Source organism: Triticum urartu, unplaced genomic scaffold (assembly GCF_003073215.2).
Source record: "Triticum urartu cultivar G1812 unplaced genomic scaffold, Tu2.1 TuUngrouped_contig_380, whole genome shotgun sequence".
NCBI lineage: Eukaryota > Viridiplantae > Streptophyta > Magnoliopsida > Poales > Poaceae > Triticum > Triticum urartu.
The window spans coordinates 73,401-101,114 of NW_024114352.1; the positions used below are offsets into that span (position 1 = coordinate 73,401).

Genomic DNA, 27,714 nt, shown 5'->3' on the forward strand with positions numbered 1-27,714 from the left:
ACGGATATTCTTGGTCTCAAGCACACTACACAGTTCTACAGAACTCTACCTTGGTGACCCCGTATGTCGATGAACACAAGAACAGTCTGCGCTCCAAACACCCGGAGCAATGCGACGACTGGATTACATGTGAACACATCAGGACTTTCAGCAGTTGGTTGGAAACACGTCTCAGAGGTGACAACACTGTTTGTGATGAGTTGTACTTGTTGTCCAGGGGACCATCTTTGACTGTATTGACTTACAAAGGATACGAGATAAATGGGAATACATTTTACACGATCGCCCAAGATCAAAAGAGCACCAACCAAAACAGCGGTGTCCTTTTTGATGCAGCAACCGAGAGCGGAAAGAACACATATTATGGTTACATAGTGGACATATGGGAACTTGACTACGGATCTGATTTTAAGGTCCCTTTGTTTAAGTGCAAATGGGTCAATCTGTTAGGCGGCGGGGTACAGGTAGACCCACAGTACGGAATGACAACAGTGGATCTGAAAAATCTTGGGTACACTGACGAACCGTTCGTCCTAGCCAATGATGTGGCACAGGTTATCTTTGTGAATGACATGTCTACCAAACCGAGAAAAAGAAAAGATAAGGAAGCGAATATATCATATGATGAGCCAAAGCGCCACATTGTTCTTTCAGGAAAAAGGGACATCCTGGGAGTGGACGGCAAGACAGACATGTCTGAAGATTATGAAAAGTTTCATGAAATTCCTCCCTTCAATGTCAAGGCTGACCCAAGCATCCTGATAAACAATGAAGATTATCCATGGTTACGGCGCAATAAGCAAATGACACAAGCGAAGAAAAAGTGAAGACTTTCTCCCGCAATAAGCAAATGCTATGTGGGTGAAATTATGATACCATCCCAACTTTCAACTTTTTCAGAGTTCATTTGAAATGCTTTCATGTCTTATGGTTCGAAACTTTGATACTTCGAAAGTGATTGTCCATTTTGTACACGAAGTGCATCAAGTTTTTGTCGTAACCCACTCTACTTTTTGGAACATGCTATGTGGGTGAAATGATGATACCATGCCAACTTTCAACCTTTTCAGAGTTCATTTTGAAATGCTTTCCAATTTCAGAGTCATTTAGCTCAAAGAATGAATTAATAGCAAACAGAATGAACTACAAAACTTTTATGAAAATAAAAACAATCAATTAAAATATTATGTTATGATCAACTAAAATAAAACTATAATATTCTTCAATAGCAAAAAGAATATAATTTTTGTGACCTAAAATCAAACTATAAGTATTTAACTGTAAGTATAAATAAAAAATAAATAGCAAAGAAGAAAAAAATTTCTATTTTTATAGTAAAGTTATTCATAAACTAGTGATTCACATAAATTTTAAAAAATTCCAATTTAAACTATTCAAAATTTTAAAACTAATGGCACTAACAGAAAGTTTATAATTTTTGTGACCTAAAATCAAAAAGAAATCACTAAAAAACTATAAGTATTTAGTTGTAAGTATAAATAAAAAATAAATAGAAAAAATTTCTATTTTTATAGTAAAATTATTCATAAACTAGTGATTCACACAAATTTTAAAAAATTCCAATTTAAACTATATTCAAAATTTTAAAACTAATGGCAGTAACAGAAACTTTATAATTTTTGTGACCTAAAATCAAAAAGAAATCACTAAAAAACTATAAGTATTTAGTTGTAAGTATAAATAAAAAATAAATAGAAAAAAATTTCTATTTTTATAGTAAAATTATTCATAAACTAGTGATTCACACAAATTTTTAAAAATTCAAATTTAAACTATTCAAAATTTAAAACTAATGGCACTAACAGAAAGTTTATAATTTTTGTGACCTAAAAGCAAAAATAAATCATTAAAAAACTGTAAGTATTTAGTTTTAAGTAGAAATAAAAAAATAAAAAACCAAAAAAATTTAGAAATAAAAAAGAAAAAACTAAAAAAAAATGCCACCTACCGGGCCTCCACGGCCTGAATACGACTAGAAACCCTACATGGGCCAGGATTCAGGCCCGCAGAGGCCCAATAGGCCCACAGGCAGTAGCAAGTTTAGGCCCGAAAGCCTGCATTATAGAGGAGCTCGAATGGGGAGGCATACCAGTGCTTATAAACAAGTGCCGTCGCCCTTCAGCTAGCGATGTGGGACTAAACTTTTGGGCGCGGGGCAGCACAAGGCCATTGGTCCCGGTTGGTGGCACCAACCGGGACTAAAGGGGCCTTTGGTCCCGGTTGGTGGCTCCAACCGTGACCAATGCCCCCCTTTAGTCCCGGTTGGTGCCACCAACCGGGACCAAAGGCCGCCGCTTCCCGCCCTTTGGGCTGCTGAAAATTGGCCTTTGTTCCCGGTTCGTGGCACCAACCAGGACCAAAGGGGGGCATTGGTCCCGGTTGGTTTCATGAACCGGGACCATTGCTCTGGCTATATAAGCCAACACTTGCGAAATTTTTGGTTCAGTTCTTCGATCCCGCCCCGACGACGCCGCCAGGCTGCCCGTGCTCGCCGTCGCCGCCCCGAGGTCACCATCGCCGTCACCGCTCGCTCCTCGTCGCCACCGCCGCCTGCTCCTCAAGCCCGCGCCGCCCCCGAGCCCTTGCCGCCCTCGAGCCCGCGCCGCCCCGGAGCTCGCCGTCGTCCCCGAGCCCTCCTCCCCGAGCTCACGCCGCCCCTCGAGGTCGCCGTCGTCCCCAAGCCCGCGCCGCCCCGAGCCCGTGCCGCCCCTGATCTCGCCGTCGTCCCCGAGCCCTCCTCCACGAGCCCGTACCGCCCTCGCCGCCCTCCTCCCCGAGCCATCCGCCGCCCTCGCCGACGCCCTCGCTGCCCCTGCCGTCGCCCTCGCCGGTCAACCTCGCTGCTGTGAGCCGCCGCCACCCCGGTTTATCATTTTTTTCATTTTTTGTTCGTATATATAATGTATATATGTATGTCGCTATATGTATGTATAGATGTTCATATATGTGTATTTGTTTTTTTCAGAGCATTTTTTGTTCATATATTTTTTTTGTTTATGTGTATTATTTTTTTTGTTCATAACATTTTTTTGTTCATATTTTTTTTTCATAGCATTATTTCCATGTATATATGTATGTGGCTATGTATGTATATATGTATGTATAGATGTTCATATATGTGTATAGATGTGTATAGATGTTCATATATGTGTATTTGTTTTGTTCATATATTTATTTTTTTGTTTATGTGTATTATTTCCATGTATATATGTATGTGGCTATGTATGTATAGATGGATAGCATTTTTTGTTTATGTGTATGACATGAGGGGGTCGAGAGGGGGTCTAGGGTCGCCGAGGGTTCGAGGGTCGTCGAACAGGAGAGAGGCGGGGAAGAAGGGGAAGAAGAGGGAGAAGAAGAGGAGAGGAAGAAGAGGATAAAAAAAGATCCCCTCTATTCTTTCTTCTCTTCTTTTTTCTTCTTCTTCCTCTTCTTTTTTTATCGGGAACGAGGGTCATCGAGGGGTCGAGGGGGGGGGGACGGCGAACATTCATGAGAGAGGCGGGGAAGAGGGAGAAGAAGAGGAGAGGAAGAAGAGGAAAAAAAGAAGAGGAAGAAGAAGAATAAAAAGAGGAGAAGAAAGAATAGAGGAGAAGAAGTTCTTCTCCTCTATTCATTCTTCTCTTCTTTTTTCTTCTTCTTCTTTTTTTATCGGGAACGAGGGCATGTCGAGAGTGTCGTCGAGCGGTCGAGGGTCGGGAAACTAGGGCTTACCCGAAGAAGGAGAAGAAGAGAAGAGGAAGAAGAGGAAAAAAAAAAGAAAAGGAAAAAAAGAGGAAGAAGAAGAAAAAAAAGAGGAGAAGAAGAAGGAATAGAGGAGAAGACTTTGCCAGTTCTTCTTCTCCTCTAGCTATTCCTTTCTTCTTATCCTCTTTCTTCTTCTTCTTCTTCTTCTTCTTCTTCTTCTTCTTCTTCTTCTTCTTCTTCTTCTTCTTCTTCTTCTTAATTTCCATCGGGGGTTCGAGGGGTCGAGGATCGCCGAGGGGTCGAGAGAGGTTTCCTAGTGTCAAAGTATTGAAGAAATCCATGACTTCATCATTAGCCGGAAGTAACCAGGGCATGTTGGTACAAAGTTCTGCAAAGTTGTTCTGGAATGGAGTCCCGGATAGAATAATCCGCCTTTTGGTACGAATTCAGCAAAGGCCTTCCAAATAGCGATATTCGGAAGGCTCTTGCTGAACTTTGTACCAAAAAGCGAATTATCCTATCTGGGACTCCGTTCCAGAACAACTTTGAAGAGCTTCGTACCATCATGCACATGTTACTTTCGCCTAATGATGAAGACATGGTTTTGTTGACTCCTTTGACACTAGGCAACCTCCCGACCCCTCGGCGATCCTCTCGAACATGAGAGGAAGAAGAGGGTCGTCTAGGGGTCGAGGGTTCCAGGGTCGTCGAGGGTTCGAGGGGTCGAGGATCGCCGAGGGGTCGAGAGAGGTTTCCTAGTGTCAAAGTATTGAAGAAATCCATGCCTTCATCATTAGCCGGAAGTAACAAGGGCATGTTGGTACGAAGTTCTGCAAAGTTGTTCTGGAATGGAGTCCCGGATAGAATAATCCGCCTTTTGGTACGAATTCAGCAAAGGCCTTCCAAATAGCGATATTCGGAAGGCTCTTTCTGAACTTTGTACCAAAAAGCGAATTATCCTATCCGGGACTCCGTTCCAGAACAACTTTGAAGAGCTTCGTACCATCATGCACATGTTACTTTCGCCTAATGATGAAGACATGGTTTTGTTGAATCCTTTGACACTAGGCAACCTCCCGACCCCTCGGCGATCCTCTCGAACATGAGAGGAAGAAGAGGATAAAAAAAGAAGAGGAAGAAGAAGAAAAAAAGAGGAGAAGAAAGAATAGAGGAGAAGAACTCCTCTATTCTTTCTTCTCCTCTTTTTTTTCTTCTTCTTCCTCTTTTTTTTATCGGGAACGAGGGTCGTCGAGGGACATAGACGTAGTGTCGTCGTTGTCGATATATACCCCCTCCCGATAGCTTACTATGATTAGGTAGCTAGTTCTACGTTTGGCACTAATATATCCATCTGTCATGTTTGAATAATAATTGTCATGTTGTAAATATTTGTAGAAACTATGGACACCGCCCTAGACGAAGCAACAAAAGAAGCGTTGTTGAGGGAGATAATCGCAGAAGGAAGTGATGCCGTCTCGTACTATCTCAACGAAACCGATGGTCTGGAAGGAGAGGGTGAACAAGCTGGCTACGGTGACCTAATGCCGGTGCAAGAAGAAGAACATGAGGATGGCTCCGGTGACCCAATGCCGGTGCAAGAAGGAGACCGTGATGACGGCTCCGGTGACCGAACCGAGTCCGGCCAGGTATATATATTAGTTAAGCCTATGCTGACTAGCTGATTGATGCATTCATTGTTTTGGTATGTACACATATTAATTAAGTCTTTGTTCTTTTTTCTAGCCCTCTGGATCGAGCACAACTTCGTTAAAGAGACGAGGCCCGAAGAAAAAGTTGAGCTCGGATGAAAAGCTTGAGATCACAGCAATCGCGCCCGACGGCCAACCTATTGAACCCCTCCGGACAAAGAACGCATTTGTTGCTCAGTGCGGGGTTCTGGTTAGGGACAAGATCCCGATAAGCATCCAGCAATGGTTTAAGCCGGCTACAGAAGACCCTGAGGTGTCTTATGTCAATGATATGCAGAAAAATGATCTTTGGACTGAGCTGAAGTCAAATTTCACCCTACCGCCAGAGGATAATCCAGAGAACCCAATTAAAGAGAAATTAATCAAGTCTTTTTCTCTGAAGAGGATGGCAGAACTATTCAGGAGGTGGAAGAAAGAGCTGAATAATAAGTTTGTCGAAAATAATGAGACACCAGAATTCAAGGGCAGATATGAGAAGATCAGAGATCACTGGCCCGCATTTGTGGCCCACAAGACATCGGAAAAGAGTCAGAAGATGTCGGCGACAAACAAGCAAAATGCTGCGAAGAAGAAGCTTCACCATCGCACGGGGTCAGGTGGCTACCTCGTAGCCCAGCCTAAGTGGTCCAAGGTTGAGAATGATCTGGTTCATAAAGGGATCGAAGCAGAGACAAATAACTGGCCAGACCGTTGCCGGACTTGGTTCATCGGGGCTGGCGGAACCTTGGACCCTGAAACAGGGAAGTGCATTTGGACGAACGAACAAATGGACATACCAGTCAGCAAGCTTAAGCAGTATATCGAAGCAGCGCAGGAAGGGACGTTCTTTCCAGACAGAGAGCACGATGAGCTCACAATGGCCCTCGGGAATCCTGAGCATCCTGGACGGACACGAGGCACGCCAGGCTCCGTTCCGTGGAAGGTTGGGTTTCCGGACGCAAGCGGTTACAAATCCCATGAGAGGAGGAAAAAAGTGCGGCAGACCGAACTGCAGGCGCTGCACGCAAGGGTACAAGCGATAGAGGAACGAGAAGCAAATCGCAGCAAACGTACTGCCGAAGCCTCCCCCGAAGCTACCCCGCCATCTCAGCACAGAAGCAGCGTGGCTTCCACCGAGCTGCTTCAGCCGGAGCATGCCTTGACGGCTCCTGCCAGCTATCCTGTGGATGCTATAATGGAGTCTCAAAATTGCCACCTTATGACGCAATGGATGAATTTGAAGGTCAAGGCGGCTGTTGGCTCTGTTTATCCTACTGAACCCGGCGCAACTTTTCACTGCCGGCCGATTCCAGAAGGATATGCTAGGGTGATGGTGGATGAGATAACGGAGGGATTTGAGGACCTCCAGCTTGACCACCCTACCGGTGAAGGGGAGACTCGGCTGGGGTCTGCTCTGAAGACTCCATGCCTATGGCGGAAGGAGCTCATCAACCTTCCGAACTAGACGCCTCCGCCTCCTCCTCCTCCGGCGAGTCAGGGCACTCCGCCTCCTCCACCGCCTCCTCCTCCTGAGAGTGACGATCAGGGCCCTCGGCCGGCTCCTTCTCCGGCGCATGGCGGCACTCCGCCTCCGTCTCCGCCTGCGCCGACGCGCCCGAGCAGCCAGCCTCCTCCTTCTCTGCCTCGTCAGCAAGGGCGGAAGAGACCTGCCGCCGCTCCAGCTGCTCCGGCGTGTCGTAGTCCTTCTCCTCCGCCTCTTAAGCAAGTAAAGAAGACAACCGCTTCGTCTGCTCGGTCGGCGTCTAGCAGTACAACCAGAGGCGGGAGGACATACAGATTCGGTCCTTCTCTGAAGACTCCAGAGAAGTTACCATACGAGAGGACCCAGGAGGAGAACGCCGAGATCGCGCGAGAAGAAGTGAGGAAATTCTTTGAAGGGGTGAAAGCAAAGAAACATCCACCTCTGGAGGAGAAGGTAGATCGGGTGAAAGTGAAGCGCACTCTGGCTGCCCTGACAAAACCACCGAAGTCTGATCTGCCGAAAGGAAACTATGGCCGCATTATTGGAAAGGAATTTGCCGAAGCGGAGTGGTCGGGAAGTACTGTCAGTGATCAAAGGCTGAAAGAACGACGAGCTGGAAAACAAATTGCCCAGCTCGGCAAACAAGCGAAGCAATCATGCCCCCCGCTCAAGGTGCCTAGCCACAACGTCGCTAATGATCCGAGGATGGTGCCCGGTTATAGCAATCTTGCAGATTACCTGCCCGACGAGTACATTATGAACCCATGGACATGCAGATACAAAGATACGAGTACGGGAAGCCTCTCGTCAAAGATGAAAGATCTCTATCAATGATGATGCGAAGATTGCATGATTGATACTTGAAAATCTGCAGAGACTCTGGGGGAGGAGTACTTTGTATGTGAAAGTTAAAAAGGAGCATGACCTCGTTGGAATTGATCTGTTGCCTGTTCCATTTGAGGAGTTCTATCAGTTTTTCAATCAATTGGCCCTCGATAAAACAACGGTCGCCTGCTACTGTCTGTAAGTAGTACTACTTCTGTCATTAAGTTTCTCTATATAGCTTAGCTCTTTCATTGCATGTATTTATAATCATCCTCACTATATTATGCAGATTGAAGATCGTCGAATTGAAGAAAAGACAAGTCGGTGATATTGAGTTCATTAACACATATCTCATAGATGCAACTCAGGTTAAACTTCATGCCGCAGCTACCGAGGCCAACTTGCTACAATCGTTCGTAATAAATCAAAACAAAGATATAATACTCTTTCCTTACAACTTCAAGTGAGTGTTACTGTCTTGTGCGTATTCGGTTTCCCTTATATATTAGTCAAGGTTATAGTAATGTAATTCATGAGTTATGCATGCGTGTGCAGTTTCCACTATATTCTCCTAGAGATTAAGCTTGAGCAGGGACTAGTAACCGTCTTAGACTCAAAACGAAAAGATCCCCAGGACTATGCAGACATGACTGAAATCCTCAAGAAGTAAGTTAAATAGATCATTATCCACCATATCAGCAACTTTGTTCATTTCCTGATATCAAGTAATTGTTTTCTTTGTCCGGCAGGGTTTGGAGAAAATTCACCAAAAAAGTTCCGGGACTGCCGAAGGAGCTAGAATTTAGACACCCGAAAGTAAGTACTATAGTAGCATGTTCCGCGCATCTCCTAGTGATTCAAGTGCTAGTTTCATCAATACCATTTAGCATTCTTGCTTATCAGTTTGATTGACCTCTATTTCTTGTAAAGTGGTTGTGGCAGGAACAAGGAAATGATTTCTGTGGATACTACATCTGCGAGTCCATCCGCCACACGACGTGTGAGCGGGGCGGGTACTCTAACGAACAATATGAAGTACATAAATAACAACATTCACAATTTTATTTTATTACCATCATTTGTGTTGAGTTTCATTCATTCATATATATATGTATTGACCCCCTTCTTCAAATTAGATGTTTCGGAAGCGGGATGAACTCCTAGCACCAGCTCGCATGCGAGCAATTCAAGAGGAATTGGCGGCATTCTTTCTTGACCACGTGATCCCTGAAGACGGAGAATTCTATGTGGACCCTGAGTCCGTATGATTATATTTGTAAGAGATAATTATTGTATATATGTAGCCGGTAGTGTCAGATAGATATACGAGAACTTGTTGTTCGACCAATCTCTCGGAGAAGGAGAGGTGGTCGATATCACTTCTCTCTGTACGCATATATGTTCATGACGATCTTCTGTTTCCTTCGTTTGCTTTACTAGCTAGCCAGCATGTCTAGTCCTCTCTATACGTATGTATAGTACGTAGCGTCGACCAAGCACGGACATAAGAGAGGACACTTCTCTATATTAATTATAGCTAGCTAACACAATATATGAAACACCTAAATTAACCCCCCAAAACCCCCAAACCCCCCCCCTTTCAAAAAAAAACAAAAACCCCAGCCACAGAAATGCTGACGCATGGATGCCTATTGGTCCCGGTTGGTGCCACCAACCGGGACCAAAGGGTCTCCTGACTGGGCTCTGCGCACTGCCCACGTGGAGGGCCTTTAGTCACGGTTCTGGATTGAACCGGGACTAAAGGGGGGAGGTATTAGTACCGACACTTTAGTCCCGGTTCAGGAACCGGGACTAAAGGCCCTTACGAACCGGGACTATAGGCCCTTTTTCTATCAGTGGTATGGATGCAGGGCTTGATTGTTGCTTCATCAAGCCAACCACTGGACAACAAATTCTTGCAGCCATAGGAAGAGATGGCAACAACAACATCTACCCAATAGCCTTTGGTGTGGTTGATAAGGAAGATTCAGAAAGTTGGACATGGTTCTTAACCCAGCTAAGATGTTGCATTGGAAGTGGAAGAAAATTTGGAACCTACACCATTATTTCTGACAGGCAAAAGGTATGCAACCTATCTTAGCCAGTAGTTCAGATAAATATAGTTATTACTGGCTTTATTTGTTTTTGCTCATGACCATGGTTATTAATTTACAATCAGGGTCTTCTTAAGGCTATAAATGAGGTGTTCCCTGATTCCCCTCAGAGATACTGCCTCAGGCACATCTATGCAAATTTTCAGTCAGCTGGTTTCAGAGGAGCAGAACTAAAAAAGCTAGTAGATAAGGCTAACTAATCATTCACCAAACATGGCCATGAATTAGCAATGGCAGAGCTTAAAGCAGAGTGTGAGGACGTTTTTAACTAATGTAACAAGGGTCAAGTCTGTTGTTCCATGGCAACGCTCGGGCTTTATGCTAATATATACAATAATTTCCTATGTCCTCTTGTTCAGTTAGGTACACGGTAAAATAACCTACATGTGAAGGATTTTGATTAGTTAGTACTTTCACCTTTTATTGTGGGTAACATCACATTCTAATTAAAATTTCGTACCTTTCATGAAAGGGACAGGACACGAGCACCAGTTAATTGGAAGTGCATGTGCATATGTTTGGTAATAGAGAAATAAAAATTTATATTAAATAAGTAAATATTTGCTCACAGTTAGCTACCAACCAGTTAGTGAATGAGCTGCATTCATGTGAACAGGACGTGTCCACCAAACATGATCGCCAACCGTCCACCAAATGGACTGGGACTAACTACACATGTGCATGTTGGCAACCTGAGTAGATTATAAGTAAGAGCAGATTGTGTAAACCATCAATCTTCTAGTGTTCTTGGCTCCAGTTCATCTATCAAACAAAGATCGATCAATCGATCACCAATATTCACAAAGAGACCGCACGGCAGCCGGTCAGTGAGCCGCTAGAGATTAGGAGGTATCGGGATATTAACTCAAACAATGTTTTTGGGTTGAGACTTCCCGCGAGTTATGATTCATTGCATTATATACAATATATGGTCTAGCTGATCAAAGAAGTCCTGTTGTGCCTCAAAGGAGTCCTCTACAAACTCTTCATGAGCTGTTGTTGGAGCACAACCCCATGCACAAGGTATATGTGCTTCCCCACAGTAAAAAGGCTTTCTGCGAGCCTCTAGTCAAAATCAGGCACTTCGACGGGCACCCATCCTGCCAACCGAGAACCGACCTCCATGAGAGGGCCGACACTCGCTTCTGCTCGAAGTTCTTCATGGAAAAGCTAATTGTCTATAGAAATGTTTCTTATAAAATTATTTTTGCTGGAGTAGGATGCTCCAACGCTCATGATTTTATCATACATCTTGTCTTGGACATTGACATTGGTCTCCAGTACATGTATATATCTGATCTTTTAGTATAGTATATAAATACATAGTATGGAAATTTATTTCATAAAATCCATAAGATACTATTTTGACCTACCAATATGAATATATCGCTGAATATTTTGACAGTTAAAGTTACACAATTTGAGCGCAAATTTTCCAGAATGACGAACATTTAATATTTGGAACCCAATTAAAGTACTCACTAGCTACTTTCTCCTTTAGTGGCTATGTTGTTGCTGTGGCTGAAGGCGTGGATAGAGGGGGAGGTGCAGAAGGTCGCACATGGGTTCTTGAGCAACCGGCGCACACCACGTTAAATCTAGGATAAAAGTTCTTAAAATACACAAAATTTGAGAACTTTTGAGTCACAAATTCAACTCTTAGTTTGAGAAAAAATAAATCGAGTTGTAAGTCGAACTAGTTGTATCACTGTATCATGCGGGAATTTGTTCTTTGTGTTTTTTCGGGGTTGTGTTGTGTTGTATCATTGGTTGTAAGGGTTTCATTAATTTCAAGCAGTCTCTTTACCAAAAAAAGAAAGAAAGAAGTTGAGCTAGTTGTAACCGAAATTCTGCCATGTTTGATATGCATACTCAATTATTTTCAGAAGTGGAGGCCTATGTTGAGGAGGAGGACCTGAAGCGGTGTCCTTCGGACAGGGGCATGCTCGTCGCCATGTTCTCGGCATGCCGGGAGATGTTCCCGGCGATGGCGACGGTGCATCAGAAGTGATCCACCTATGGGTCCCACTCTCGTCGGTGAGAGAAATATGGTTACGAGCTGTGGACTGTATGGTCGACATGCTGGCAACGCTCCTTGCTCCGCTTTGCTGACGATGTAACACGATACACATGTGTTTTGCTCTGCTTTGCTCCTTTTGCTCTGCTTTCTACTGAAGGATGGTGTGACTGTTTCTCCTTGCTCTGTTTTTCTTTATCAGCTTCGCCATCAAGATTTTTTCTTTTTGAACTTGCCATCAAGAAACTTGATTGTGGATGACATTGCTACTTGACACCTCGGAAACATATACTAGAACATATCGATGCACAAGTCAAACAAAGTCATTGTCCTTCTAGATTATAGTCTATTTTTAATCTGCTCACTGTGTTCTATACTATATTATCAGCTAGCTGCTTAAATAAATCTCTCTGATTGCAGCTGCATCAATCTTAGTGAGCATCCTCTGCCTTACAATTAGCATTTTAATTAGAGCTTCCCTCGCAACCAAGCTTCTCCTTTTGACCGTAGCAGCTGATAAGACCAAATGACACTAGAAAAACAAGAATTAATAGAAGGGCCCCACCATTCTTGGAGAACAAGCAGCCACACCATTTGGGCCAATTGGTCCTTATCAGTGTCTTATAAATATCTATGTCCTAGCAAGTGTATCTGATATGCCAGCCAATAATGGTGGAACCAGTGAAGCTCATCGGAGGCTTTGGCAGCCCGTTCGTCCACCGTGCCGAGGTCGCCTTGCGTCTCAAAGGAGTGCCCTACGAGCTCCTCCTAGAGGACATGACCAACAAGAGCGACCTGTTGCTGAAGCACAATCCCGTCCACAAGAAGGTCCTCGTGCTTCTCCATGGGGACAAGGCTGTCTGCGAGTCTCTCCTCATAGTCGAGTACGTCGACGAGGCCTTTGCTGGGCCACCCATCCTGCCGACTGACCCTCATGAAAGGTCCGAGGCCCGCTTTTGGTCCAAATTCTTTGTGGAAAAGGTAATCATGTGTAGTGATTGTTCTTACAATTCAAATCAGTTCTGCCACCATCGAAAAAAAACAGTTCTGCTAGGTAGGATACTCCTCCACTCATATATACTCCCTCCGTACCAAAATATAAGACGTTTTTGCAGTTCAAATTGAGATGTAAAAACGTCTTATATTTTGGTACAGAGGAAGTATATCATACACATTGTGTTGGACATTGAATTGGTCTCAACTGTAGAATATATATTACTAATGCGTATTATAATTTATCATTACAACCTAAAGATAGTAATTTTTAACCGGTCTAAAGATATTATTTTCAGCTTACCAATATGAATATATTTTTCATGTTTCAATAGTTAAAGTAAGACAAGGCGACATATATTTATATTTGTAACCCAATTGAAATACTTGCTGACAACTTTCTTCATTTAGTGCTTGATGTCGTTGTGGCTAGCGCTGTGGACGGAGGGTGAGGAGCAGAAGGTCTTTGTTATGGACGCAAAAGAGAACCTCGCGGTAGTGGAGGCGCAGCTCAACAAGAAGAGGTTCTTCGGAGGTGCCACAATTGGCCTCGCCGACATCGCGGGTGCCAGCCTACTGTCTCGCTGGGCAAGGGTGATGCAAGAGGTCGCTGGGGTGAGCGTGATGACTGGCGATGAGTATCCTGCTATCCACCGGTGGATCAAGGACTACAACGCTGATGAAGCTGTCAAGGAATGCTTACCGGACAAAAACCATCTCATCTCCTACTTCACCACGATCAGGGGAAAGTGCGTCTCCGCGGCCAAGTCCATGCTACCCAATTATCTAGCCAAGAAGTAGTCTAATCTGGTAGGTTTTGTCATGCTTGTGGCTTGAATAAACATGAAGATAAGTTAAAAAATGATAAGGGGTAGCAGCTGGCAAGTTATTATTCCATTTCACTGTGCTTAGAGTTGATTTGATTGTAGTTTTTAGGGAGTCCCAATTGCAAGTCCAACCTCGACTAGCAAACATGCCGTAATTGTAGTTGTCCTAGTTGCAAATCAACGTTCAACTCGCAACTAGGCCGCAGCTATTTTTTTGTCCTCCTGGTTGCAACTTTAACCCCCAACTCGTCCAACTTCGTCCCAGTTTGCTTTTGTTGTCCCAGTCGTAGCTCAACAAGGGGTGTGGGGTAATGTTGTACGTGATGTGTGTCTAAAATGACACCTAGTTTGTCAAAATAAAGATAACATGTTCTCTGAATTTTCTTCACTAAACAGAAGGTGGAGAGAGCGTTCAGTTATAGAGGTTATGAAACAGGTCCGTAGGTTATGGTTTTGACACAGGGAGTTTTTCTGGGAGCTAGTTTTTACGCAGTTACTTTTTAGCGTTCTTGTAACTTTTTTTTAGGTAATCTCTAATTGGACCAGTGATCTGTTTTTACCTCAGTAGCATCAACTGGGGGTTTGATTGGTTTGACCCATGTACTCTGGTGGTCTATTTCCAGTAAACAGATAGCTAGTCTTTTTGTGGATAATATTATTACCTTATTGTTAAAACCATACTGGTCTTGGTGGGCTAGCACGGGTTATGTCTTACACAGTTCCTTTTTCTATTTTTCTAAGGGGCTTGTACAGGCCATGCATGTCTTGTGCTGTTTTCATTTTTATTGAGATTATTTTTATAATATTGGTGCAAAAACAGCTATCTAAACTCCATTCATTTCTCTTCGTGGTTAGTGGGTGCCGCACAAAACACACATCTTTTGGCGCACAAGGGTGTCAACAGGGATATCAAGCAAAGCGAATCAGATATCGTTAGTATTGATGAAGGCAGAGATCATTTTTTGTTCAAGATGTTTGAGTCTGAAGATGATTGTGTCAATGTAGATTTAACCAAAACAGAAGCATAAGACAACTTCTTGTTTGATGGTATAAAAAGATCAGACCATTTTTCTATTTTTTTTGGTTTTTACATTTTTCTCTTTTTTCTCCTGTAACAAACACAACAACATTCTTTTTTTGTGACGGAAAAACACAACAACATTCAATTACCTTATTCATTTTTCTTATACAATTCTAAGAGTATTGAGAGCAAAGAAAGAAAGTGCCATTTTTTTAAACAATTAGTGGTACCATTCAAGAGTATTGATTAATGTTTTTTGCAGCTTTGTTTGATAAAGAAAAACTCCCCTATGTAGGCTTGCTTTCTTGGAAGTCCAGATGTAGAGCCCATGAGACAACAGTAACTAGTTAGCAAAAATCATTTTTAGGCTTTTTCTTTGAGTTTTTTGTCATATGCAACAACATTAACAAATGCTCACTGGGGAGGGGGTTGGCTCGCTGGGTTGTTTGTATTGGGCTGGACAACAAAATAACTAATAAAACAAACAAGATATAAGGTGGGTGTGGTTCATTTGTGGTGACATGATGCTGACATCACTTAGATTAGATGTGAAATAATATCTCACATCAAGATGTGATATAGTCAGAAGTAGAGATAGAGATAGTGCTCGCAGGCACCGAATAAACCGATGGACCTTTTGCCTAACACATACATAATAATAGATTAGGATTTTCCTTTTCATATCATATCTAAACCGAACACAAGTGCTATCTGTGCATACGTATCATAAACGGACTCTCTCTGTGCACCCTTTTTTTGACATCAACTCTCTCTCCAACCTAATTAGGCCTATAGCTAATAAAATAATTGGCGACGATTCATCACGCAGGATCTAGCCCAACCAAAAATAATATGCTCAAACTCCCCCCCCCCCCCCCCCCCTCCCCCACCCCACACACACACACACACACAAAGATACACATAGCTCTGCCATTGAATGTATAGAATGTATACGCAGTTTGTGTGGTTGCATGTACAGATGTCTTTAGGGCCAGGACGTTACATGCATCTTTCTCCCCTTGATTAATGTGTGGCATAATTTTTACTAGATGGATATGCGCGCTTTGCTGCGTGGTGATGATTTTATCGTGGATTGTCGTGATGATATATCTATTATTACATACCAAAGTGGCGGAGCACCACCAATCTAGCAAAGTTATTTCTCGAACAAAGCACAACCCAATGTAATAATCAATTTCTTGTACCAATCTTTTTACAAAGAAGAAACAATATTCTATGCACAAAGACTACCACATCAGGAATTGAGGAGTTGTAGCTACCTACAACACGCACAACATGAACTTGCATAGGCAACAAAACTGGCCAGTCCTACAGAAGGTTACCAACAATTGCTGGAACAGATTGCCACTTTATCTGGTTGGCATCAAATGTCTTATCACCACCTCCCTAAATATCCACAACAACTGAGTCGACAACTCTACTTTGTCTTTTGCCCTTCAAGATCACCCCTCCCCACTATTAGTTGTGCTCTCTCCATGAACCTGGCACTGATGATGATGCAGCCACCCTGTTACCATCCTGACTTTTCTTATACTTGCCTTCCATTTCATCAGTTTATCAAAACGCTTCTTCACTGGTCGCACTGTTTGGTTAAAAGTGGCCTTAAATCCTAGAGCACATAAAGGCAGGTGGAAGAAAATTAATACATAACCATGAGAACTAAGAACCATACTGCGAGCACATGCTTAGCACTCATTTTTTAATTTATAATCCATGTGAGACATGATAAAATAAAATATATTGATCGCTCCATGGTAAAGATTTGTAATAGAAGTCTAGAACGCGCATATGCTCTGTTGTCAATCATAAAGCCGCGAACACTCTCCTCTAGGTTGCTGCACTTCTCTCATCCGGTTAAAATTATGGAAGCTTCATTTTATTGGAACACTTACTTTCCTTGACTTCCTCGGGATCTATACGGTTGATGCATAGTCTCGAAGGATTAAAATGTTTCCAAGTGTCCTGTGAACTAAAAGCTCATAGAATGGAACACACGGGTGAATTAAAGCAATGCACATCTGCTCTGAAACCTAGAGGAATATCAGATATATACAACAGGTAATCAAAGAAACATGATGGATGGTATAATTTCTTAAAGCAAAAGCTAAGAAACCTTTTGACGCAAATCAAACATGGAAAAATAAATACCTCTATGCAAATAATTAATGAAATCTCATATACTGATTTTAACTTCAAGCTCTGCATTAAAGGACTTGTAAGCAGGCCCAAAGCATACATTATTGCAATCACCACTCCTTGCCAATAAGTCGAGAATAGTATTGACTTGAACCAAAGAAACTTAGCCAGAGGTTTTATATGTGCCAATTCGTACTTGGTAGCCATGTACCATTCTATTAAACACTATAGGGCCCAAAATTGACTAAATTTTAGGACAACAACAAAGTAAGGGTATCTAGATCAAATAAATAAATGTAGGAGCCATAGAACAAAGCACTAACCGATTCAACAATCTAACTTGTTACATTATTGGCCGTATGCATCGTTCTGATGCAGAGGCCGGGGAGACCCCCTTTTCGAAAAAAAAAACTTGTTACATTATCAAATTGTAACACTCAAGCCACATTCAATGGTTATTATATCTTAATGCAAAATAAGGCAGACCTAGTTTTTTCATGCATGCTCTGCCAAATCACAAATAAGCCAAGGAATGATAATAGTTGTACGAACAACAATGCCAAAGCAAAATAGAGTTTAGGAGCACAAGGACTACATTGCAGGGGTAAACGAAGTGCTTGTATTCGAAGTCAAACAATAAAAATGAGAATTTGTACTAACTTGCTCAGATGAGAAGTTGGAAGTTAAGTTATGGCCATCCTTTAGTAGCATTCTGTCACAGATTTATGGATGAGCCTAGCCACAAACGTTGAGCTGGTATACCATAAAAATGCACATTAGTATCGTTGTATCGAGAGACAACACAAAATATGATGATAGTGCATCAAACAACAAATATAAATAGATAAAAGTAGGAAGTCAGTATTCATCAACCTGATTTTCATGCCAAACTCATTTCCTACCTGCAGAGGTTGAGTTTATTTGTAACTTCTGTAGGCTGAGTGCACTAAGAGCAACTCTAGCAGACCCCGCATTTTGCCGACCTGTAAAATGTGTTTGCGGGTCGCACGGGGGCGGTTATGCAGGCCAAAATTTGCGGCGGCAGACTAGAAACTGCAAACAAACCCCTAAATTTTAAAAAAAGTTGTTTCGCGCGAGAAATTTAAGCAACAGCTCGCCGGAGCTCGCTCGCATAGATGGTTCTTCTTCGCATAGAAGTTCATACAAGCCACATACATACATAAAGGTTAGATATGCTAGACAGGGCCTACGCTACCGCACCACTGCGACAAAATTGAGCTCACCGGAGCTCCTGCGGTAGCTGCCCACCGTCGGCGATCAGTTAGAGTCGGAGGAGTCGGGGTCGAGGTCGACGAAGAGCGTCGCCTGCTCCTCCTTCATCACGTGCAGGTCGGCCTCCTTCGATGTGGCCGGATGAGCTCCCCACGGACCAGTTGCCGGAGGAGGCGCGGCGGCGACGGGAGCGCTCGAGCTCGAACTCGTCGAGCTCACGCCGGTCGAATGCCGGCGGCGGCCGGGCACCCTGGTTGAGCCACCGGCGCGCCCCCCGCTTGCGCCCGGCGCCAGATCTGGCGCCGCGGCGGCGCTCCGCCTCGTCCCCCGAGTCGGCCATGGTGGTTCAAGGCTCGCCGGCGGCGAGAAATCGAGCGGCGCGGTGGGGAATTGGAGGGGAACGCGGCGGCGGGAGGATAGGGTTTCGACCCGCATCTGCACCGCAAACCCGCAGTTATAGTGGCTCAGGGGTTGCATTTGCGGGCTGCGGCAAAAAATTTTACAGGCCGGACACCGATGCGGGCTCTGGTCTGGCCAGAAAAATGGGCCGAGTCCGTATAATCGCCGGAATTATGCGGGTTTGCGCCGGATGCGGGGTCTGCTAGAGTTGCTCTAAAGCAAACTTACAAAATCTCCAGTTTGCTTGCTTGGACTACACAAAACAAGAAGTGATGTTATCACAGCCAGATTCAATGTAGAAATGCATTTGCTAGCATGCATACACTTCCAGAAACTACTAAATAAACGTCATTTGTGAGAGGCAGGTTAGAATAACATCAACAGTACTGACATGCTTGCTTGATGGCTCCATACTTGTAGGGATTAATATGTGTGAGAAAGGCATATATAATTGGACGTGATGTATTTGAGCCCGAGCTCAAATGAGCTCGGGTGAACAGTAACCCCGAAAGAATTTAAAAATAATTCAAAAAATTCTGAATTTTTTTGGGTGGAAACACCGATAAAAGTTCTCAATGCTCACAAAATTTCATCACAAAATAACATTCGTGAAAGTCGCAGCAAAAGAAAAATTGATGCTCCAAAAATGTTATTTCCAAAAACATTTTGGAGTACGGATTTTGTTTTTTTGCTACAACTTGTACGAATGTCATTTTTGGATGAAATTTTGCAAGCACTGAGAATTTTTGTCAATGTTTCCACCCAAAAAATTCAGAATTTTTTGAAATATTTTTCATTTTTTTCGATTTTACTGTTCATCCCGAGCTCAAATGAGCTTGGGAGCAGAACATGACTTTCGTATATAATTTGGCAAATTTGAACTTGAAAATAAAGGTGCTGCAGTACTAACATACTCCCTCCGTTCCCAAGTATAAGTCTTTCCAGAGATTCCAACAAGTGACTACATACGGAGCAAAAATGAGTGAATATACATTTTAAAATATGTGTACATACATCCGTATGTTGTAGTCCATTTGAAATGTCTAAAAAATTTATATTTAGGAACGGAGGGAGTATTAGCTAGTAAAAATCATGCAAACTATTGGAACATAGATGAATGAAATAAGTGTCTGGGTCAATTCCAGTTTTGGTTTGAACAGCAGCATCCACATTTCCTGTGTGACAGAGCACAATCCAGCGTGGGGTCAGGTAGGGGCGGCCGTCCCGGGTAAATTTCGTGAACCTAGGGTATCCCCATACTAGTTTGAACGGTGGCCACCATGAGAGTGAGCTTCGAAGGTCTCCTGAGGTCGAGGCATGACGAGCGAAGAAGAAAGAAACGATTCACCGGGAGACAGGCAGGTAACGATTCATTAAAAATCTGGAGATGGGCCAGTCGAGTTCTTAATTAGTAGTTGTTGTATGCAGCCCATTAGTTATTCTACGTGTGAGATGGCCCAATGAAAAAAAAATACATGAGCCCGTTAGTTGTTGTACGCAGGCTGACACTGAAGTTCCCAAATCCTTCTCGATGGTGGTTCCAGATCGTCCTACCCCATGCCTCACGCGATCACGCCCGCCCTGCCCTGCCCTGCCGCCTCGCCGCCTTGATGCGGCGCCGGGCGCCCTGCACTGCCGCCTTGCCGCGGCACGATCTAGGCCTGTCCAGCCGATGATGCTAGATGGAGAAGAAGAAGCGAGTTCACCTTCTTTCGATGTCGTCTGCACGGAAGGGGAGGCGCCACCACCATGCGCCATGCTCAAAACAGCAAGCGACCAGACAACAACAGAGGCACCAAGGAGCAGATTATAGACCATTGAGGCCGTCTACCAAATCCCTGAGGTATAATTATAACTTAGTGGTAAAAACGTGCCTTATTTTTTGTTTGAACAAGTGTCATATTATGCTATGACTTAGATTAATCTGATTGTTCTTACATGTTACAAGTACCTAATGGACTTAAGATGAACCATTTTGGACTAAATCATGGAAGATTCAGCCAACAGGAGTTCAAGTTAGGCTTTATATTATTTTTGTGTTATATTTATTTTTTGCCTAGTTCTTAAGCATGAAATTACTTTTAACAATTCATTGTGTTCATCGTTTTGCCGGAATGTGTACTGTTGGTCAATTAATTTTCTTGATTATCTTATTACTCCTAGATAGTATTGTCGCTTCCATTTTTCGCTTGCTTTAACACTCCGCCCCGGGCAACTTCAAATTCTGGATCCGCCACTGCACAAGTAGGATATAAATGGTGAACCAGTTTATAGGAAGTGCCACACCTATTCTAATCAAGCAAATCACATACGAATATATAAAACAAATAGTGGTTTGTGTCAAGGTTCCACACATATTGACACCCCAAAACAATTCTGAGTTTGGTAATCTATACAATATTCCAAATAACTACAGAAATGCATGTTTATGAGCCGATACGCTATAGGGATTGTCAAACATATTCATGATCTTAAATGTTACTTTGCTAGATGTTTTAGGAATTGAATGTGTACCTATCAGACAGGCAGCCACGACCACCTCATAATATCTACTCCCTCCGTCCGGTGAAGAGTGTACATCTAGAAATTTTAGGACAAATTATGAAGTTAAGTAAATTATGCATTGGAAATGGGCAAGACACCATATCTCCCCTTTTTAATTACCCAACCCCCAATGAGCTAAGGCTAGCCATAGTGGGAGTAACTTAGGTAGTAACTTAACACATCCCAAGACAATTTTGCTGATGTGGCAACTATTTAATGAGGAAAGAGGTGCTTGTGGTAACGTAATATGTTACTATAACATAGCGCTTCCCGAGACAAAATGAGTCTATGGGCTAATAAATGAAGCAATCTATGACACTAGTACTATGTTACTTTGCACTATGGAGATAGTAACTTAGACTAGTGTCATATGCATGACACTAGTCTAAGTTACTCCCCACTATTACCAGCCTTAGTGCATGTAAAAACTAAGAAGACCATGTGTAGATTGTTATTGGTCTTGATTACCGTGTGACGAGAGAGAAGTATTTTTTTTATTTTAAAGTGCATTGGAAAGATAGAAGTACACTCTTTTGTGGACAAATTTTAAAGCCAAACGTACACTCTTCATCAGACGGAGGAAGTATGTTGTATACCATGTAGCCTTCTTTCTACAGGAAAACAACTTCAATATCCTCACCTTGCCATCACCCGTGCTGACGGTTGTGCCGGACCCTGAATTTTGAGAGAGTTGTAAAGAACAAAACATGGTAAATGGTGGAGGTTCTTCTTCTGTCATGTTCTTCTGACAACACTTGACTCACGAGAAAATCAGCATCCAGCAAGCAAGAAAAAATAATCGAAGGAAAAAAGAACAAAACAGAGAAAACCAGAAAAGAAGGAAGGAAAAAAGAAAATCAGCATTCGCGGTGGGCCGGTCTAATAGCGATGACTTTTGTTTTTCCACATGGCCCAACCTCCCTCTCTCCGCCGCCGCACGAAAGACGAAACCCTCGCCGCCGCCGTGGCAGAGATCCACCACTGTCGCTGGAGAGGACGCCCTGGGCTAGTTCAGCTATGGCCAGTCAGCCAGTTGGGAGTGGGATTGGGTGGGGGGTAAGCGTTTCCCTGAGTCCGATCCGAAAGTGGATTCGTTGGCCGGGAAATATTTTTCCTGAGCCAATCTGACTCGAATTCAGGTACCAACTCGCCTCGCCTATTTATATGTGTCCAGGCGGTCTTGATTTCTTACTCTACATAGTCGATCTGTTCGCCGGCTTGCAAGTTGCAACACAGCACCGCCGGAGAGGAGGAAGATAGCAACTCGACGACATGTCAAAGCGGCAGTTGACGCTTCACCCATGTTGCCACAAGGCCAAGCGGCGGCCGCCGCCGCCGCCGCCACCGCGACAGCATGTCTATCTCGTGGTGGACGACTGGGAAACTGGATACAGCGTCCGCAAGATAGACGTCGACGACATGGACCCCCCTCACGCCGGCGCCGACCCGGACGATGAGGAGGCGGAGCCCCTTCCAGATCCTCCGGTTGTGCGCTTCTACGGCCGCCACTGCCGCCTGTCGCATTTCGGCGCTTACGGCACCAACATACTCGCCATGCTGGGCAGCAGCGATGCCGCCACCGGGGCCTTCCACGTATTCGACACAAAAACGCTGGAGCTCACCCTCTGCCCCCATCTGGATGGCCGCAGTGCCCAGCCCTTGTTCGCAACAGTCGCTGGCGAGCTTTACTTGACGGTGGGATACTCCACGTTTGTGCTCGACTCCTTGCCACTCCCCGGACCATACGACGACGAAGACAAGCAGTGGTCTTGGATCAAAAGCCCAAGGATCTTTGCTCCGTTCAATTCCATTGGTGTTGTGTCCTTTGCAGTGCACCCGAACGACCATTTGCTTTTCGTCTCGGAAGGAGCCAGAACCTTCTTCCTAGGGGTGGGCATAAAAACCGACGAACCGAAGACCGAACCGATGCCGAAACCGAAAATATCGAATTTTCGGTTTTTCTCACTATTATAGAAAAATTCGGTTTTCAAATGTATAAACCGAAGTAATTCAGTTCAGTTCGGTGTCATACTGATTAACCGAAGAAAAACCGAAGTTATGTGTAGAAGCAGCACCGAGCTAGCTTCTCTGCTCACATCGCTCGCAAAGGGACGTACTAGACTAGCTACTAGTACTCTGTAGCCTGGCCGCGCACGAGCTAGCTTCACTATTTTTCTTGAGGGAAGCGCCCACGATCAAGCAACGCACGTCACACATCTCACGTAATATGGGCAGTGGGCCTACCTGACTAGTGCATGCAAGGGTACAAGGCCCAGCTCACGTGGATTTTTGGTCGGGGCTTGTGCGATCAGGCGAACAGCCGGTCATGTCATTTGGTTCCTTTAGTCCCACCTCGCCCCACTGAGAAGATGAGACAGATATTTTTACCTATATAAGAGGATACCGCTCTTGCAGTCCAAGCAGAAATATTTAAACAGTGCACTTCGGTATAAAAACGATAACCGTACCAAATTTTTGGTTAACCGAATTTTTGGTTACCTATTTTTGGCTACCATTTTCGGTTTTCATTTTCCCAAACCGAATTTAAGGAAAAACCGAATGATAGAAACTGAAATTTTGGTTTATACCGAATGCCCAGCCCTACTTCTTCCTGGACACCAAGTGCTATTCCTGGATGGACGTAGGCAAGTGGGTCTTGCCCTTCAAAGGCCAGGCCTACTTTGACAGCAAGCTCGATGCCTGGGTAGGGCTCTGTCGCCACAAAGGCGGTGTCGGCCACGTCTGCTCCTGCGATGCCCCGCCCCTGTCTGATTACGCTACAATGTCGTCGACCATGCCGGCTTGGAAGCTCAGCGAGGACCGACTCTTCGATGCTGACGACGACAGGCACCTGGGAGCCACCCTTCTCTACCTGGGCGGCATCAGCGACAACTGCCTCATAGAGTCTCGTCTGCACAAGGATCAGGAGCCTTTCGGACCCTGTGATGGGCCACGCCGCCGTGTGCTGCGCGTCACCAAGTTTGGTCTCAAGTATGATAAAAGTGGAGAGCTCAGGACGACGCGGCAAACTGTGCGCTCCTACCAGATGACCGAAGGACATGAATTTAATGAGTCTTGCTTAACTCCTGTGGCTTTCTGGATGTAGCCAAGTTATTTTTCTTATTAAACCATGTATTATGAGCCAAATGTTCTCTTCTGTTTATTTTTTTCAACTTAGAAATGAGATGACATGTATCTCAAATCCTATGAGTAGGAATAGGAAATAAGATGTCATTTGGTTGACACCAAAGGAATTTTTTCATTGAGTCTAGGCTTTTTTTTATTTTCCTATGAAATGTGGAGGATAGGAACCAATCCTATGTAGGAATAGGAATCCATTCCCATAAACCAAAGGGCTCTAAAGGAAAAAATCCTATAAGAATCTTATCCTCTAGAATTCCTATGAAATTCCTCTAAACCAAAGGAGGTCTTAGTTTTCTTATTAAACCATGTATTATGAGTCAAGTGTTCTCTTCTGTTTATTTTTTTTCAAGTTAAATTTGGTACTTTCCTGAGTTTGAAAGTTTTCAGAATCCAGTTGTAAATGTTACAATCTATGTTTGGAAGTTCAAACTATTGAGTTGAAAATTTCATTACCCAGAAATAGTGGATGCTCACTGCACACAACCTGTTGTTATAGACAGGCAAGATTCTCTGGGTTTGTTTCCAATTTTCATTGTCTACACAGCCCATGGCCGTGCTTAGATTTGCTACAGGATAGAAAGAATTAGCACACATGCATCCACCTAAATGCAAACATGTTCAATATTACTTATAACTATATTGGTACATCTGATTTCATCAGCCATGTTCCATCTGCATCTATGTGTTTGTTTCTTTCTAAAGTTAGACCGACACAGCTATATACAAGATGAATGGAAATGTTGTTCATCTTTAGTAATTAATTTTTGAAGTTTGGCAGAATCACTTGGACTGATTCTTCTGAAGGACGTACTCTAAACCCTGTGATGCTAAGGTTTTCTTTATCATGTCACGGTTTCTTTACTACATATAAACTCCTGTAAATTCACACTACAAATGACAATATTTTTTTCTGTGTTTTGAATATTCCTAGTCTTCCTTTACCATGCTCTGGTTTACTTGAGCCTCAGCCCTCTTCCAGGGTCAGTCAGAAGGAGCGGCGGGTCATCAACGGCCTCGTCAACATACACGATGAGGATGAGCGAGTTGCAAAAGGCCATCTGCTCACCGCGGAGGAGCGCCAGCACCAAATGGACATGTGGTGGAGGAGCATCTTACTCTTGATTGATAGGTCTTCGTCGAATTAAACCATGTACGAGATAAGTTAAATTCTGCACTTTCCTGTGTCATGTGGGGCACTGCTTACAGGCGTGGGCCACGCGGCCAGGAGCGACAGCCGCCGGCCGCAACAGGCGAGGCGTAGGCTGGGCAGGAGTCCTGGTCCTTATACATTAGTTCCTAGAATAAAGGAGTAGTTTGTTAGGCATAGGTTTCTAGTTTGTTAGCAGTCCATGGGGCCTTTATATATTGTATAATCAGCACCCTTTGAGGGCAAGCAATAAAGTTATTATCAAATACCTCTTTCTCTACTCCTATCCTCTCCTTCCGCGCCATTGAGCAGCCATGCAAAAACCTTAGCGCTCCTATCCACCGAGACTATGAACTACGTAGTCGAGGCCCTGCTGTCCTGGGCACTGAGACCCTTGACAACTTGGTATCAGGCTCCAGGCGTTCCTTGTCTGCTTCCACGCTGCACCCGCCGCCCAGCCCACATCCATTGCCGCCATCCGGCGCCGCCTCGGTTTCTTCAGCCATGACGGAACCCACCACCGCTGATTTGGCCACGATGATCGAGGCCCTGACTGCTACCGTGACGTCCCTGCAGACGTCCGTGGCAGCCCTGGAGAAGGAGAAGTCGGCCTCCTCGTCAGGCGCCGATGTCGGCCACGACGGACAGCACCACAACGATCAACCCCCGCGGTTTCAGAAGATGGACTTCCCCAAGTTCGACGGCAAGTCCGACCTGCTCCCTTTCCTCAACAGATGCGAGTCCTTCCATCAACAACGGATCGCCGAGGAGGAGAAAGTCTGGATGGCGTCATACAATCTCGAGGGTTCTGTCCAGCTGTGGTACATGCAGGTCCAGCGTGACGAGGGCACTCCGCCGTGGCGCCGCTTCTCCGAGCTGCTCAACCTCCGCTTCGGGCCGCCCCTGCGCACTAACCCGCTGGGCGAACTGATGGCGTGCAAGCGCACGACGTCCGTCGTCGACTTCCAGGAGCGGTTTGAGGCGCTCCTTCCCCGGGCAGGCTACTTGTCGGACACACAGAAAGTTCAGATCTTCAACGCGGGCCTCCAGCCACCCCTTAGCCTCGACGTGGAGATCCACAACCCGCAATCCCCCGCTGTCGCCATGAGTCTCGCCCGCAAGTTGGAGCTGCGCGACCAGTGCGCGCTCGCCCCCGCGCCCCCGGTTCGTTCTCAGCAGAAGGGCATCCTGCCGACGCCCGGACCACGCCTCGCACTCCCCGCACCGGCACCACCAGCCACACCCCCGCAGGCACCTGTTCTGCCGGAAGGGCGCCCAATCAAGCGCCTCTCATAGGCGGAGATGGAGGAACGCCATCGCCTGGGCCTCTGCTTTAATTGCAATGAGAAGTTTGGCAGGGGCCACAACCGCGTGTGCCAGCGCATCTTTCTCCTCGACCTGGCGCCAAACAACGACGACGACGACACGGCCTCCGCCACCGATGATGGCTCGCCGGCCGGCCCTCACATCTCGCTCCATGCAATCGCCGGCGTCCGCATGAGCGAGACCATGCAGATGCATATCACCCTTGGGGGAGTCTCCCTCCTCGCCCTGATCGATTCCGGCTCCACCCACAACTTCATCGCCGAGGAGGCGGCCCCCCGCGCCACATTGCCACCCCTACCCCCGAGAAGACATGCGTGATGGTGGCCAACGGCGAGCGCGTTCCGTGCCAGGGCGCGTACCGTGCCGTGCCCTTCCGCTCGCAGGCTACGACGTCGTCCTCGGCACGCAATGGCTTGCAACGCTTGGACTGATCTTGTGGGATTTCCGCGCCCTCTCCATGACGTTCTGGCGGGAGGACCATCAGGTGTGCTGGCGCGGCCTTGCGGGACCGGCCGGGCCCGTCCTGAAATCATGCAGTGGCCGCGACTTCCTCGACGCCATCATCGCCGAGTTCGAGGGCATCTTCGCCGAACTATCCGGCATGCCACCACCCCGCGGCCGCGACCACGGCATCACCCTGCTGCCCGGTTCCGGCCCTGTAGCCGTCAGGCCATACCGCTACCCAGCCGTGCACAAGGACGAGCTGGAGCGTCAGTGCGCCGCCATGCTCACCCAAGGCATCATCCGAGTGAGCTGTTCGGCATTCTCCTCGCCGGTCCTGCTGGTCCGCAAGCCCGACGGGTCCTGGCGCTTTTGCATCGACTACCGCGCTCTGAACGCCATCACCGTCAAGAATGCGTTTCCAATTCCGGTGGTAGACGAACTCCTTGACGAGCTCCGACGCGCTCGTTTCTTCACCAAGCTCGACTTGCGCTCCGGCTACCATCAGGTGCGGATGCGTGCGGAGGACATCCCCAAGACCGCCTTCCGCACCCACGACAGCCTCTACGAGTTCCTGGTCATGCCGTTCGGCCTCTGCAATGCGCCGGCGACGTTCCAGGCACTCATGAACGACCTACTACGGCCGT

General features: G+C 45.3%; 1 protein-coding gene across 2 annotated transcripts; it reads left to right on the forward strand.

Annotated features, from left to right (window-relative positions):
* Positions 1-12,492: 12,492 nt before the first annotated feature.
* On the forward strand, positions 12,493-14,869 carry LOC125527408 (probable glutathione S-transferase). 2 transcript variants are annotated; one of them, XM_048691917.1, is made up of 3 exons: positions 12,493-12,816; positions 13,240-13,638; positions 14,511-14,869. In XM_048691917.1, the coding sequence occupies exons 1-2, from the start codon at positions 12,505-12,507 to the stop codon at positions 13,627-13,629; spliced, it is 702 nt and encodes a 233-aa protein (XP_048547874.1). In that variant the 5' UTR covers positions 12,493-12,504; the 3' UTR covers positions 13,630-13,638; positions 14,511-14,869. The 2 variants fall into 2 exon arrangements, with proteins under 2 accessions (XP_048547874.1, XP_048547873.1); XM_048691916.1 differs by lacking the exon at positions 14,511-14,869 and having other exon boundaries at positions 13,240-13,717.
* Positions 14,870-27,714: the final 12,845 nt, after the last annotated feature.

Excerpts from the sequence above, each read along its gene's own strand:
- LOC125527408 (XM_048691917.1), top strand. The coding sequence starts at position 12,505 with ATGGTGGAACCAGTGAAGCTCATCGGAGGCTTTGGCAGCCCGTTCGTC. Across the intron at positions 12,817-13,239 it reads CCAAATTCTTTGTGGAAAAG|TGCTTGATGTCGTTGTGGCT; the intron begins GTAATCATGTGT and ends TTCTTCATTTAG.